At 44.9% G+C, this 16,401-nt stretch overlaps 1 protein-coding gene across 3 annotated transcripts in view; it reads right to left on the bottom strand.

The window, feature by feature from the left end:
- Positions 1–249: 249 nt before the first annotated feature.
- Positions 250–16,401, bottom strand: part of LOC100967410 (aldo-keto reductase family 1 member B15) — a 30,711-nt gene continuing 14,559 nt past the window's right edge. The window contains exons 2-11 of one of the 3 annotated variants that reach the window (XM_055115252.3): positions 14,568–15,541; positions 11,785–11,952; positions 10,584–10,700; positions 8,432–8,509; positions 4,574–4,696; positions 4,189–4,295; positions 3,689–3,770; positions 3,073–3,156; positions 2,333–2,415; positions 250–612 (exon numbers count right to left, since the gene is read on the bottom strand). In XM_055115252.3, the coding sequence (XP_054971227.1) occupies positions 570–612; positions 2,333–2,415; positions 3,073–3,156; positions 3,689–3,770; positions 4,189–4,295; positions 4,574–4,696; positions 8,432–8,509; positions 10,584–10,700; positions 11,785–11,952; positions 14,568–14,633 (951 nt within the window). In that variant the 5' untranslated portion in view covers positions 14,634–15,541 and the 3' untranslated portion in view covers positions 250–569. Of the gene's footprint in view, positions 613–2,332; positions 2,416–3,072; positions 3,157–3,688; positions 3,771–4,188; positions 4,296–4,573; positions 4,697–8,431; positions 8,510–9,514; positions 10,701–11,784; positions 11,953–14,567; positions 15,542–16,401 lie in introns of those variants that run through there. The other 2 variants (XM_034965027.3, XM_057302765.2) reach the window with 2 other exon arrangements.

The following is a 16,401-nucleotide window of genomic DNA, read 5'->3' as shown; positions in this document are numbered from 1 at the left end:
TCGATTGCTGTGAGCTGGATCCCAGAGCCTGCCTGCCTTTGAAACTTGGTTCAGTCACTTACTACCTGGGTGGCCTTGAGCAAGGTCCTCCTCCCTCCCTGCATCTCTATTTCCTCTTCCAGGAAATGTGAATAAGAAGATGTTAAAAGTACCTACCCCAAAGGGGTTATTTTGAGGATTCAGTGAATTCACCCACAGGAAAACACTTCAAATTGTGTTGGCGCATAGTACACTCTCAATACATGTTGGTTACAGTCATTATTTTTTATTATTTATCTTTACATCCTCAGTGTTGGCAGAGTTTCTGGTGCTTAACAAACATTTGATCAGATCAGATAAGTGGAAAAAATTGTCATTCGCTTATTCAGGCCATGCTTTTCTGTGATATTCTGATCCTAGTTGAACACACAGAAATACATGTCTAAAACAGCACCTCCATTCTGGTCTACAACAGGACAAAGTTCACTGTGATCTCAGATAAGCTTGGCTAAAATAGTTCTTGAGTGGAGACAGTGACACTTCAGCGAAGAAAGAGAATCCCCTGTGTAATCTCACCAGGAGATTCAACCTCAATATTCTGCATCGAAGGGAAAGTCCTCCAAATGAGAGAATCTAAAGAGAGAGAGAAAAAAAAAAAGAAACTGTGTTCCATCAAAGCAACAACTCTCGCTGAGAAGGTATTCTTCTCTGGTGGACTCTGTGGTATTTGTGGTCTCTCAGCCTCCTCCCTGCACGAACACAAAAAGGGTGCTTACACCTTGACCTTCCCTCAAATCGATATGAGGGTTTTGCTAGGAAGGAGGGCAGACAGTGAGCAGGGCAGCAGAATAAACTCGTAATGACAACTCACAGTAAGCCTGGTGTCAGGCGAGGCGACTGACAAGTCTTGTCCCAATCCACTCTCACAACATCATGAGGTAGGAAACAACAGCAGAATTGACAGCTTGGGGATTGTTATGAGTATTAAATGACATAATACCACCGGAAAAGGGCTCAGGACCCTGGCACATTCTAAGCTAAGGTTCAATGGATGTTAGCTGCGATTAGTATTATCATCCTACTTTATAGGTAAAGAAACCAACTTAGAAAAACTAAGAAATTTGCCCAATGTCACACAGCGAAGAAATCAGTGTTAGAGTTGGATTTGAGGCCAGGTGGATTTACTTCTGAGTCCACCAACCCATTGCCTACACCGGAAATGATGCTCATAGGAAAGTAAGTGTTTTAGTTTGGGGGAGAGTCACATTTTATGTTCACCCTTCCTTTTTACTCTAAATAGCTGCTACTTTGTTAAGCATGGATGAAACTAAGCCGTTGTAAGATGAGGAAAGGCTGCTATGATACTGAGGGTGGGCAGGATAGATATGGAATATCATGACATGCAAGCAACGCTTGAGATACTGAAATCATTTTTAAAAGCTGAAAAATCATTTTTGGCTACACAAATATTGGAAGAAATTCAAATTGCCATTGAATTGCAGACCTCGCAGTAATAAATGCCAGACAACTCTATTTGATATATGTAATTAGACACATTAATCAGAAAGTATTGATTCTAAAGAGATGATTTAGAATTCCCGCCTAGCCAGAGTGAAAGATTTTTTTTCAACAACTTATCTGAGATTTAAAGTAAAGTTAGCACCACCTCCTTTAAGAGGCATTTGGAGATGATTTAATCCAGCCTCACTGGCCTTCTTGCTTGAATGTTCTAAACACAATCCCACCTCAGGGACTTTGCACCTGCTGTTATCACTGCCAAGAATGCTCTTCCCCCAAATATACATATGGCATATCCCTCACAGCAAAGCTTCCCTTGACCCAACCCGTATAAAGGATCAGTCCCACTACCACCTACCACTTCCTGTCCACTTTGCCCTACTTTACTTTTCTGTCTAGCATTTGTTGCTGTCTGACATCAATATTTTGAGTTGATTTATTTCTGTTGTCTCTTCTTCCCTCCCTCCCTAAGCCTGTGGAGGCAGCAGCTTTGTACAGTATGATAACCCAAGCACCTAGAAAATGCCTGGCACACAGATGACCACTAGATATTGACTGAATGAATGAATAAATAAATGTTCTGCCTCCTGCCTATTGATAACACACCTTCTCTTACAATTCTAGCTCTACATCCAGAAGTTCAGACAATAAGCAGCAATTAGAGATGTGTCCCTTACAGTGATTCCCAGGTACCCAAATTTTAACTTTCAAAACTGCCCCAAAATAGTATTTGAAGACACAAGTAGTCCCAACAACCTTCTAATTCTTCCAACTAACCCTCTACCAGTTTAGAAAAACTCCTGGCAATTCTTCTAGTTAACTCCATGCCACTTACTCCTTGAAGTCAAAGGCCCTCCAGTTTCTGTTGAAGCTGAGTATGGTTGCCATCTCCTCATCACTCAATTTAAAGTCAAAGACCTAGAAAGGAAAGAGTTCCAATACATTATCGGTAAGGCTGTTACTGCTGTGGCTGGAGACTACCGGCCATTCTAGCAGGGAGGGAGCTCACATTCACAGCACAAACTGGCCATAGGAGTTTTTCCCATTCTGTCCAAGGGATACAAATTTTTCTCTAAATTAGGTCCTACACAAAGACCACAGTATTTGTAGTGCTCAGTGTTCTGGGGGGAGGGAGACCAGGCTCACAGGCACTAAACCCCAGGCGTGCACAGGCCCTGTGCTCCATGACAGGTGCTTCTAGAGGACACTTCTCCAAGGACAGTTCACACCTCCTCTGCTGCTGGGAGGTGAGCAGGGAGGCCAGGACAGTCTGCTCTTGTGTATGGCCCAGGGCCTAGCTGCTCAGGGGCAACTGAGGGTCTTCTCAGTGGTGTGAGGCACAACTGTGCTCAGACCTGATAGGGCTTCACCAGGCACTGCCCCCAGGATGTCCTTAGCCCATGGGTCATTCACCTCAGCTCTACCGAGCCTAGCTCCCTGGGCTGGAAAATGATAGGGTGGTGGGAAGGGAGGGGGCCAAAGACAGTGCAGGGATGAGGTGAGAAGCCTAGTGAGAAGGTCTGCCTGTCCCCCACTCCACTGAGGAATACCAGGCCTGACCAGCCGGAATCTTACCTGAATGTTCTCAACAATGTGTGCTGGTGTCATAGACTTGGGGATCACTGTCACATTCCTCTGGATATGGAAACGGATCAGAACCTGTGCAGAAAGGGGACATCATGTTTCCACTCAGCTACAAGGACCCCTCCTTTTATGGAAAGGAAGAATGAAACATCTCTGCAGCTCACTGTGGCTTCAGGTACAATCGCTAATAATTACTGAGCCCTTCACAGCTATTAGACTTGTGCCAGACCCCCACCTCTTTCTCTCCCTTCACCTTAGAGACAACCCTGTGATCTTCCTTTTTTAGGAATAAAGAAAGTAGCTTGGGGGTCATAAGGCTGATCAGAGGTAGAGTTGGCATCTGCATCCATATCCCTAGACTCCAAAGCCATGCTTTGCCACTGGGCTGTAGGGCTTGACAGGAAGCTGTGAGACAGAAGCTATCTTTGCTTCAGTGACAGCTCTTGTGTTTCCTAGAGGTTCCAACAGACTTCAAAGGAAATACTTTAGAGGGCTTCAGCTCCTGTGTTCTTCCCCTTTAAGGAGTCAGTTGAGGACAACACGAGAAATGAAACATGAGACTGGAAGCATGCGTGGTTGGATAACAAGAAAAATAAAAATATGGTACCTGGGCTGTGGTTTTTTTGTGCTTTGCAGCAATCTCCTTAATCTTGGGATCCTCCAGCAGGGAAGGGTCCTCTGGTTTGGCCCTACGGGCAGAAAGATGCTGATGTGAATAATCACCATGGCTACCATGTACAGATGGATACCACTCCAATGAGGGTCTCAAGACTGATCATCAGAGCCTCTCCATTTGGGAGACAGGCAGGAGGACCTGGAAACTTGGGTCCTTTCCCCGGGCTCTGAAGCCTCAGCATTTTGCAAGCCTGGTTCACCCTTGGGTGGCTGAACTGGAAATATTCCCAGAGGATCAAGCATGTCGCCCTTGTTGTTGCTGTTGTTTAATTCCCATTTTTTCCCACTGTCATCCCATTTGGGTGTACCAAACGTGTTACCTTACACACATTTTTCTTTCCAGTAACTTATGGACCCATACCAACATTTACCAATTATAAAATGATGTTTTTAAGATTATCAAGAGAAAGACCCACCACTTCGAAGCCTCACCAAGGTCTATCCGGAGAGCCCAGGGGGCTGTAGGCCGTAACGGTGATGCCCTTGGAGTGGCAGTACTGGATCAGTTTCTCCTGCGTGAGGTATGGGTGACACTCAACCTGCAACAGCAAACAATCCTCATCACAGGGAAAGCCGGCTCTGTTTTGCGTTGTTCCTAGGGAGTTCTACACACAAAAAAAGTCCGCCAAGCAAAGGCCAAACAAGTGCGCACTGAGATTCTTGCTAAATCACCCATGAGATCAGCCTCACACCTCCCCAAAGTGTCCTGATCACTGACCCCTGAGATAAGACTCAGGGCATAGCATTGAACATTCCCCCCGCAATGTTTAAGAAGTAATAGGGCAGGACCCTTACCCTTAAACTGAATAGAATTTACCTGGTTAGTCACTGGTTTATATTTCAGTCCACGTTTGTTCAAGAGCCTCTCGATCTGGGAGTGGTTGAAATTGGAGACCCCAAGGGCTTTCACCAGCCCCTCATCCACCAGCTCCTCCATGGCCTATCATAGAAAGGAATACCTTATGGGCAGCTCCAGAGGGACTACAGGGACCCTGGCTTCCCTTAGTCCTCCCTGGGGCAGAAATTGCTAAACGATCCACTGCAACAGAGTTAGCCAAAGCATTCACAGGAAATTTCAGTCCAGGGCCTGGGTGCCCATCAGTGATTGGTTCCAGCCCTACTGCCCCTCCCCAGTCCAAGAAAATCTAAGACTAACAGGTACAGATTTTATGTTCTTGCCACTCTCACCTTACACGTAAAGAAACACATAAACAATTATAGTTCCATACACCATGGAAATATGAAAGTTTTATCATGAAAAAAATAAATAAAAATCAACATTTGTAAGCTTATGAGATGATTTAATTTTTAATGAATCCAAATGATAGCAGGGAGCTACTGTTGAGTGTGTACATTGTACACCCAAACCTGGGCAAGCTGTGTTAGTCAGGAAGAGGCTGCAGCATACGGAGAAGCCTCACATGTGGGTCCTGAGTCACTGTCTCCCACACCAACCATGGCTTGGTTTGCAAGAAGGTCATGCATATAAATTACGCCCTAGCAGGGGCACCCGGCCACGGAGTTGTGTGGGGCTAAAACCTGACCCACTGTTTGCATATCCAGCCATGCTTCCTGGTACAGAAACTGCATGGACCCCCAAGGAAGGGAAGCTTTGTATAATTTTTAGCCTATATTGGGCATTTTCCAAACTTGCCCAAAGATATCATATATGTTAGCAGCAGCCTCCAATGCAACATGTATTTAGTAGCCATCTATTACATGTTCTAGATCCTGCCCAGAAGTTGTCAGGATGTAAAAGTATACAATGTGCTTCCTTCTTCTGGGATTCTTACAGTCCAATTAAAGTGCTAGAGTTCCCTTCTATGGAGCCATCAATCATGACACTGAGGCTGCCTCAGATAACATGACAGTGGCATAGACAGAGTCAGAAAGGGCAGAGAAGGAAGAGATTCACACAGCCCGCAGTTGTCAGGGGAGTCCTTTCAGGTAGAGTATAAGCTGGGCCTCAAAAAACAAACAAACAAACAAACAAAAACCCCGAGAGAGAGAAAAGAGGGGAAAAACATGAGCATATGACACAGGAAGGCAGGAAGGCAGGAGCAAAGCTCAGAGGCAGGGATGAGCATGACATGTTCAGGGAACACTTTATGCAGCCCTTCTCAATTTTGGCTGCAATTTGGAATCACTAGTGAGCTTTGAAAAGTACTGACGGGATGCAGTGCCTCATAACTAATCTCAGCACTTTGGGAGGCTGAGACAGGAGGATTGCTTAAGGCCAGATGTTCGAGTCCATCCTCGGCAACATAGCAAGACTCTGTCTCTACTAAAAAAAATTTTGTTTTAATTAGCTGGATGCGGTGACGTGTGCCTCTGATCCCAGCTACTTCGGAGGTTTACTTGAGCCCCGGAGTCCAAGGCTGCACTGAGCTATGATCATGCCATTGTACTCTACTCTGGGCAACAGAGCAAGACTCTCTCTAAATTAAAAAAGAAAAATGACTGATTCCTGGATTTCATCCCCCAGAGTCTCTTACTGATTTTGTCTGAGTTGTAGCCTAGACATTGGGGTTTTTAAATTCCTCAGGTGATTCTAATGCCCAGCCAACGTTGAGAACCACTAGCATAGATTACGTTATTCAAATTGGGAAGTAGAGTTTGGAAGCTATGAAATCATAAGTTTCCCGAAAACTTCTGATTGAGCAATTAGATAATTTAAAAGCTTTTGTGCATCATAGGTCAGGTTAGTTTTCCCGTATTAAAACTTAACTTCTTTATACTTTTTTCCTCCCCTCTGCTTCAGGGTAGTCAATGAGGTTTCTACTGAACTGGTTGTGGGTCTACATAAACATCCAATGCTTACGTATTCGAGCATGCTCGTTTCAAATCAGAGCCTCTGAACTTGATCAATGATATCTTTTCATGCCTTTCAAATGTTTTCTTTAGCAGTCATCCTCATGTTCATTAAGAAAACATAGCACTGTGAGAAGCAGGGTACATTGACATACTTGCCATACTTAATATCATCATAGGAGCTAAGGCAAAAACACAGATCAAATGTAATGCAAACAGCCTGGTGCTATAGCTCACGCCTGTAATCTGAACACTTTGGGAGGCTGAGACGGGTGGATCCCTTGAGGTCAGGAGTTTGAGACCAGCCTGGCCAACATGGTGAAACCTCATCTCTACTAAAAATATAAAAATTATCCATGTGTGGTGGCATGCACATGTAGTCCCAGCTACTTGGAAGGCCAAGGCAGGAGACTGGTTTTTACTTGGTAGAGGGAGGTTGTAGTGAGCCAAGATGGTGTCACTGCACTCTAGCTTGTGTGACAGAGTGAGAATCTGTATCAAAAAAAGAATGCTGTGCTTGTGGATTAATGCTTTTGAACAAACAATACACAGAAAAAACTACATTTAATTGAATCATGTCAATTGTAAGCATTTCAGAAAGGTGAGGCTTAATATATTTTCCCCTGTAAAACACAATACAAACTCGCAACTACATGCACCCCTACACAGACAGCTGCCAAGATAACATGATTAACTCTTGGAGTCATATGCCACTGTTCATTTATATCTTATTTCTCCAATTTGTTCTCTATTAGCATTCGCAAAAGGACATAATGGTATAATAAAAAATGGCCAGAGAAAACATTCATCCCTTAATTCATTTTCAGTATGAAATGATGTGAAACAGGTCATGGTTTGATCTGAGAAGCAGGGCACTCAGGCTCCCTGATTTCTTTTTTCTTTTTTTTTTTTCTTCAAGACGGTGTCTTGCACTGACGCCTGGGCTGGAGTGCAATGGTGCAATCTTGGCTCAATGCAACCTCCACCTCCCAAGTTCACACAATTCTCCTGCCTCAGCCTTCCAAGTAGCTTACATTCCAGGCACACACCACCACACCCGGCTAATTTTTTGTATTTTTAGTAGAGACAGCGTTTTACTCTTCTAGCCAGACTGGTCTCGAACTTCTGACCTCATGATCCTCCCACCTCGGCTTCCCAAAGTGCTAGGATTACAAGGTTCCCTGATTTCCGGATGTGTGTTCACTGCTTACCAAGCACCATGCTGATGGTTTTGGTGGTTGGACTTGCGATTCAGATGAGTCTGGGTCTAATCCCAGCTCTGCCACACACATTGTGACGTGACCTGGGCAAGTCACCTACCAATCTAGGTTTCAAATGTCATTATTTATAAATGGGGATGTTAACCCTGTCTCCTAGGGTTAGATGATTAAATGGGCTTTATGACTGATGTTCCTGGCACGTAAACCATCTTAAGTTTTATCACACCCCGAAAGATATATATTAGTAGTATGTATTATAAGACCTTTTTTTTTTTTAAAGAGAAAACTGAGCCCTACAAGAGTTACAAAACTGACCCTAGGTTACTCAGCTGCTATAAGCAAACCCAGGCCCAAACCCCCTGTTCCAAATGCCTCGCCCTGGTTTGAGAACAGCATGTGTAACCCCCAAAGTGGGGTACATTGTATTTCCAGTCTTATTTGAAGACTCAGTAGTAGCCTTGAAATATAAATAGTATCAGATGCACCCAAAAGCCAAAGGTGATGAGGAAGATATTAGAAGAGCTAGAGAATCACAATGATGAAATTAGAAAGCATCAGGCACACGGCCTCTTTCATATCAATGGGAATCTCATGGATAACTGAGGATTTCTCTCCCAGCACACTTAGACAAAGCTGGAACCTACCTCCCAGGCATCCAAGAACGTTCCTTTTCCACTGATCATATTACCTTTATCATCTTTGGGGAAAAAGTCATCCCCAGTCTGTAAATACAGAATGAAAAGTTTACTGGAATCTGCATCAGGACACTTGGTTCTGTTCAACAAGGTTTCAGGATCCTGACTCTTGCTAAATACCACATCTGCATACTACTTTTTCAAGCTCTGGAGTACGTACTACAAGAATGTGAGTTTAAATAAAATCTCTATATCTACTGTAGCATATTAATCCCTATATTTTTAGAAACTACTGGATTGACTTTAAGATCCTCTGTTAGTACATTCCAGAAGCCACCATTATCACCATGGACATTAACCTCACACACCTACATCCTATACACACCCAAGGGCAAACTTTCATTTCAATATCACTGGATAAGGATTAGATATCCAAGCTGTGGTTTTCTGGAGAAGATATTGGCCAACTTCTATACTTGCAGCCTCTAGAAGAGGCGTGGAATTAGGGGTGGCAGGCCATCATCACTCCAGTTGGTCAGGAGGGGAGAGAGCTGGAAATTTGTCTCTCCCACCCCTCAGGAGCAGGTAAGAGCAGAGCCCCAGGCAATGGGTGCTGGGATCACTACTGGCTTCCTTCCAGCATCACCATACTTGGGCTTTTCTCCAAGATGCCACTCCCGGGAGTGCTTTGCTTAATAAAATAATTAAGCCCTGGAATACAGTTATGGAAGAATAACCCAAGAGGTTTCCTGGGAGGGCAACCCCAGGGCGTGGAATCTAGACAAAGGTGATATGGCAGTTACAACTTGTCTGGGCTGCCAGAAATCATGGCTTCTCTCAGACATAACTGCAAGATAACCCAGGCATGTGAGCACCTCAGCAGCGCAGATGGCCTTAGCCTCCCTTCCAGCCAGCATCTTTCTGCTCCAAGATCTCTTCCTGACCACCTGCCATTCCCAATTATGAAGTGCAAGCTCTCCTGCTCCAGTCCACACCACTCTGCAGCCCTGGTGCAGCTACTACTTTCTGGCACCTGCTCAGTATTGGGTGAATCCACCCCTGATAATTCATCATTATTTCATGTAGGTTCTTTTCTATTTCCCTAAGTGTTGGCTGGTCTGAGAAATAAAGGGAAAGATTACAAAGAGAGAAATTTTTAAAGCTGGGTGTCCAGGGGAGACATCACATGTCGGCAGGTTCCATGATGCCCTCAAGCTACAAAACCAGCAAGTTTTTATTAGTGATTTTCAAAAGGGGAGGGAGTATACAAATAGGGTGTGGATCACAGAGATGACCTACTTTACAAGGTAATAAAATATCACAAGGCAAATGGAGGCAGGGCGAGATCACAGGACCGGGGCAAAATTAAAATTGCTAATGAAGTTTCGGGCATGCATGGTCATTGATAACATCTTATCAGGAGACAGGGTTTGAGAGCACACAATCAGTCTGACCAAAATTTATTAGGTGGGAATTTCGTCATCCTAATAAGCCTGGGAGCACAACAGGAGTCCGGGGCTTATTTCATCCCTTATCTACAACTGTAAAAGACAGCCGTCCCCAGAGCAGCCATTTTAGAGGCCTACCCCTAGGAACGCATTCTCTTTCTCAGGGTTGTTCCTTGCCGAGAAAAAGAATTCAGCGATATTTCTCCTATTTGCTTTTGAAAGAAGAGAAATATGGCTCTGTGCTGCCTGGCCCACAGGCAGCCAGACTTTAAGGTTATCTCCCTTGTTCCCTGAACATTGCTGTTATCCTGTTCTTAAGGTGCCCAGATTTGATATTGTTCAAACACACATGCTCTACAAACAATTTGTGCAGTTAACGCAATCATCACAGGGTCCTGAGGCGACATTCGTCCTCAGCTTACGAAGATGATGGGATTAAGAGATTTAAGTAAAGACAGGCATAGGAAATCACAAAAGTACTGATTGGGGAAGTGATAAATGTTCATGAAATCTTCACAATTTATGTTCAGAGATTGCAGTAAAGACAGGCATAAGAAATTATAAAAATATTAATGTGGGGAATTAAGAAATGTCCATGAATTCTTCACAATTTATGTTCTTCTGCCATGACTTCAGCCAGTCCCTCTGTTGGGGGTCCCTGAATTCCTGCAACAGCTCAGAAACTAGAGGCTGAGAAAGGGAGTCACTCAAACCTTGAATCCCTGTGGCCAGTGAATAAGATAGACGTCCAGATAGCTCAGCTTCAGGTCCTTGAGGGTCTTCTCAAAGGCTTTCCTCACAAGGGGTCTCTCAAAGAAAGTGGGCCACACCTGCAAAGAGTGTAGCAATGAGCTATTAATACTGGGAAAAGGAAGGGCCACATTATACTCATTGTCCCTGCTTTTTGATTTGCATCCTGATCTAACCTGGCTCAGGCCATCTATAACAAAGCTGATTAAGATCCATGATGCAGTGTGGAAGATCGCCAGGGCTCAGCACCTCAATGACATGTCTTAAGTTTTAAAAGCAATTGACTTTTTCAACTCTCCTAGTACTCTATATGTGTCTCAGATCATTTAAGTAAATGTGGCCACAGATTTGAAATTTGTTTACCTGTCTCAGTCTCTTCCTCAGCTGTGGGCTCTCTGAGAGCAGGAATTGCATGTAGCTTTTAAATGTCAAGCATTCTTAGGCCTTTGGGAATAGATGGCCCTTTATCTGACCCATCTGATAGGTCCCTTATCAAGCCTATCAGGACCCAAGTGATAACTTTAAAAGGGCTTTATCCAGACTTGGCTGCTACACAGTGGGGTCTATTTGTCCCACCAGATGTAAGCATTTTCCAAGTATGCAGAACTAGTGTTTTTTTTTTTTTCAGCAACTTGCATATAATATAGATCCAGTGATTCTCAACCCCCTCACACCCAACATCCTTTTCTTTTTTTATAACATTGTATACCTCAACTTTTACTAGACTGAATAAAGAAAATCACATGTGATAATAGAAAAGTGCTCCTACTGTTTTCCAAAATACCCCCTGGCTGAGAACCTCAGGGGCACAGTCGCTGAGACCACAGTGCTGAGAGGGAGGCTGCATATCAAGCCCTGCCTGCACCCTTGGCCTGTGACTGCCTCTGGGCAGATGGTAGATCCCTCTGATGGGGAACAGGGAGGCCCAGAGGGAGCCAAGCCCACTATGGGAAATCCAACCCGCAGGCATGTGGGGCAGCCACGACATGTTCAAATATCAATAACGGCTTGGAGTATGGATAGTATTGTATCCACAGATGTTATCAAGGCAGAGATGAAAAGGGGTACCCGTAGAAAAGGCTGACAGAGTTCTTGCTGCCAACCCGATCCAGATACTTCTGCATGCCTTGAAGTGAAGGCCTCCCACCAAATGCACCATTGCACCTTGCTGACGATGAACAGGTCCTCCCGCTTCACAGTCTTCTCTTGGATCTTCTCTTGGATGGCTTCTCCCACCTCATGTTGATTCTCATAGAAATAGGCACAGTCAATGTGGCGATATTCTGCATCAATGGCCACCTTCACTGCTTCTTTCACTTTGCCGAAAAGAGACTGAAAAGCAAAAGAAAAGCCCATCACACATGTATTTTTTTTTTAAGAGATGAGACCTTGCCATGTTGCCCAGGCTGGCCTCACACTCCCAGGTTCAAACAATCCTCCCAACTCCTGAGTAGCTGGAATTACACCACACTCAGCAACCATCATATTCTCTTATCCCCAGACCACCTTCACCTGCCCCACACGGTCCAGTTTCTCCAAACCAAGGCTTTGCTGGGGTCTTCTTTGCCAGGGAATATCTGGGAGGATACACAGTTTAGAAAAGTTTTCAAAAGAAAGGAAGGAAAGTGAATTAATTTTATGATTATGCCCTTTTGTCCTATCCTAGCTAAAAGTCAGTTCCCTTTTCATCCAGGTTAGTCCTGAAATGTCTTCAGGTGTGTCGTGGTGCAGATGGCTCCACTACAACTTTCTGAAGACCCAGATGAAAGCTTGACTCTAAATAACCCAGAGGGATTTTCAGACAATTTCCCCAAACGGTGATAAGGATCTGGATAATGGTCATTACAGCATCAATCCGGATTCCAACACTTACTGGGTGTGTGGGTCTAAGCAGGTGATTCAATCTCTCTAAACCTTGTCTGCAAAATGGAAAAAAAAATAGCACCAGCCGCATGAGGCCTTTGTGGTGATGACATGCTGTAATGAATGTTAAGTTAACCACATTACCTGACACACAGGCTCAGTACAGGCCGTCCATTATACAATGATCATTTTGGAAAAAAAGGAGAAATAGAGAAGCTTATAGGAATAGAGTTTGTTTTCCATTCCTATAAAAAGAAAGAGCGAGGGAGGGAGAACGAGAGAGAGAGAGGGAGAGAAAGAAGGGAAGGAAAGAAAAGAAAAAAACGAAATACAATTATCACATTTTGTTCTAACCTAGCCAAGCCAATGATGGGGGCAAAAAGCACTTAAAACTTGATCTCTCACAAAATAGTCTTTTAAACCTCTTCTATTGTGAGATAACAAACATTGAAAAGTACACAAAACAGAGATGCACAACTACCCTACCACCTGGGCAAGAAACGGGCTGCCACCTGGCATCTAGAAGTAGCCCTGTGACCCCAACCGCTACACTACACCCTTCTTCACCTCCACTGCTAAGTTCATAATCCTTTAATCTATCATCCCCACGTGTTGAAGGCAGCTCCCTTCATAATTCTTACATTCAATTCCAAAATTCTGAAACTGTCTAGTAAACTTATGAAGGGTGAGCAGATTCCCTGGAGATCTGGAAGTGATTATTTGTTCCATTTATATAGGATTAAAGCTCTGATTTGGGGCAAATCTTGCTATTCAAGCAAGAGTCACTATGTATGAATCGAGCTGGAAGTGATCTGTTCGCCCAGATAGACCAAGACTTTATCCTGAGAATGACCCAGTGCTGCAGCAGAGGGTCCTACCCTCCAGCTCGGCACAGGAGAGGGAAAAAAGTCAGTGTGCACAGAAGGAAAGAGAGCCAGAGGCAGAAGTCTGAGCAGGGAAATTAGCCATGAGGGACAGGAGAGAAGAGGAACTCCAAAGACTGCTTCTCATCACTAGTTAGGGTAGTGCCATCATGGATGGAAATGGCAAAGAAGGCAGAGGGAGGCGGTGATGGAACAACTTCAAACTTAGCCTAACAGAGGCCCAGGAACCTGCCTCGCTGAGTCCTCAATGTGCCTTAGCGTGTTTTGCCAGCTGTCATAAAAACAGCCGGGTGGAGCTCACGACTCCCAGCCCAGGCTCTCTGCAGTCCCAGCATGTTGCAGATTTCAATGTGTACAGGAACCACCTAGGGAACTTGTTAAAGTGCAGATGCCCGTTAGGTAGCCTGGGTGAAGCCTGAGACTCTGCATTTTTTCTCTTTCTTTCTTTCTTTTACACAGGATCTCACTCTGTTGCCCAGACTGGAGTGCAGTGGCACAATCACTGCTCACTGCAGCCTTGACCTCTCAGGCTCAACACTCAATCTCCACCTCAGCCTCCCAAGTGGCTGGGACTACAGCTGCATGTCACCATGCACAGCTAATTTATTGATTATTTGTAGAAATTGGGTCTTGCTATGTTGCCCAGTCTGGTCTCCAACTCCTGGGCTTAAGCAGTCCTCCCGTCTGGATCTCCCAAAGTGCTGGGATTACAGGCATGAGCCACCACACCCAGCCAGTTCTGCATGTCTAACAAGCTCCCAGGTCATAGGGATGCTGCTAGCCCAAGTCCCACACGGTGATCTGCAAAGGGGTGCCAGGGACTTCTGGCTCTGCATCCTCTCCACAACCACCCAGCCCACAACAAACCCACAGCCAAGACTCTGGGGAAACCTTGTGCCCAATTAAGTGTCCTAGAGCCAGAGAGAGAAACTGCCCTAGAAAACAATTTTAAGTCCAACTCTGCTTGAAATTTGATACTTGCTAGAGGAGTTCTCATCACTGCTGGGAAAGCCAGTCTTGCAGCATTGCAGCTTGAATCAGCTTTGAGAAAAGAAAGCAACCCGAGTCCCAGCTCCAGGACTGAAATTCACCTCTCCAAACCCCTACCCGACCTCCAGGCTTTTCTGGCTGAATGTAGAAAGAGAAAACACCCAAACAGCCCTCCAGAGAAGAAAGGTGTGCAAAGATTTGCATATTTACCCCCCAAGTGCCCAGGCCCACAATGGGCATCTTGGCTTTGGTACTGAGCTCCACAAACGTGGCCATGGTTGGTGCAGAAATGATTCTGAGTGAGCAGGTAGAAGTCTCACGTCCTGCTGTGTCCAGAGTTGGTTCCTTCCAGAGGGTTCGTGGTCTCGCTGGCTTCAAGAACGAAGTCGTGGACCTTCACAGTGTGTGTTACAGCTCTTAAAGATGTTGTGTCTGGAGTTTGTTCCTTCAGATGTGTCTGGAGTTTCTCCCTTCCGGTGGGTTTGTGGTGTCGCTGACTTCAAGAATGAAGCCGCAGACTGTCGTGGTGATCGTTGTAGCTCTTAAAGGTGGTGTGGACCCAAAGAGTGAGCAGCAGCAAGATTTTTCGTCAAGAGGGTAAGAACAAAGTTTCCACGGTGTGGAAGGGTACCTGAGCGGTTCCCTGCTGCTGCTGACTGGGGTGGCCAGCTTTTATTCCATTATTTGCCCACATCCTGCAGATTGTTCCATTTTACAGAGTGCTGATTGGTCCATTTTACAGAGTGCTGATTGGTGCATTTACAACCCTTTAGCTAGTTACAAGAGTGCTGATTGCTGCGTTTTTACAGAGTGCTGATTGGTGCATTTACAATCCTTTAGCTAGACATAGAGCACTGATTGGTGCATTTACAATCCTCTAGCTAGACAGAAAAGTTCTCCAAGTCCCCACTTGACCCAGGAAGTCCAGCTGGCTTCACCTCTCAATCCCGCATCTAAACAGGATACCACAACTGCTGTTGGGAATTGGGTGATGACCTCTCTAGCCACTTACTGCTGGATAGGGGTGAAGAAGGGGCCCTGCAGTTGTAGTGTCCTTCAGAAGGGAACTCTTTAGGCCAGTCAAAGGGCCAACGGGTTGGTCCAGGGGTCCTCGGTGGAAGTTGTTAGTTGAGTTCACTTGGGGTTCCATTTGTAAGACCATCTGTAGCTTGATGGCCTCGATCCTAGAGGAAACAAATTTGACAAGGAGGTTAAAAATACAGGGCCCAAAGGTGAGTAATAGCAAGATGGCTTTCATGGGACCTAGAAAGGGGAGAAGCCATGTCGCCCAACTCCAGAGGTTGGTGTAAGAATTAGAAAGGCATTGCCTGATTTCAGAAGCCTTTTCCTGTAAACGCTGGGCAGCATCTCGTATTATCCCTGACTGGTTAGTGTAAAAACAATACTCTTCCCCTAAAAAGATGCAGAGCCCTCCTTTCTCAGCAGTGAGGAGGCCTAGGCCTCAGTGGTTTTGGAGAGTCACTGCTGTCAAAGAGTCTATTTAGAACTGTAGAGTAAGGATAGATTTTGTTATTTCTTGCAAACTGTCTGAGAAATCCTTTGAGAGTGTGTGATAGTAGGATAATGAAGTAGATAAACTGGCTATTCCAGTTCCCATAGCAGTAGCCATTCCTAACCCTATAAGCAGGGGTATTAGCTGCATGGCTCTGTGCTGACGGACTTGAGTTTTGAGGGGCACTGATAGGGTCTGATTTCCTGGGGCAATGTTAATGTTGGGACATAGGAAGACTAAGGTTGCAGGTGCCTGTCCAGTTGGTCGGGAGGCAGATATAGGTTGACATTCCACAGAAGAAGAATCTGCCTTGGCTAGGTAGTCAGAACTGGTTGTGTATGTTAAAAAGGTGTGTGAGTTTGTTGTTTTCATTTTCCCATACTCCTAGAGTACTTGCCAAGGTAGCTCTGGTAAGCGGCTAGAAACGGGTGTTGGGAGCAAACTGAGTGGCTGTTTTCTGTTTTCCCATTGGAGAAAAAACTGTTTTGTATCTACTAGGAACCATTCGTGAAGTGACTGAAAGATGGGATG

This window comes from Pan paniscus, chromosome 6 (genome assembly GCF_029289425.2).
Source record: "Pan paniscus chromosome 6, NHGRI_mPanPan1-v2.0_pri, whole genome shotgun sequence".
Lineage (NCBI taxonomy): Eukaryota > Metazoa > Chordata > Mammalia > Primates > Hominidae > Pan > Pan paniscus.
The sequence above is the reverse complement of the archived record's forward strand: the minus strand, read 5'-3'. Positions and strand labels throughout refer to the sequence as shown.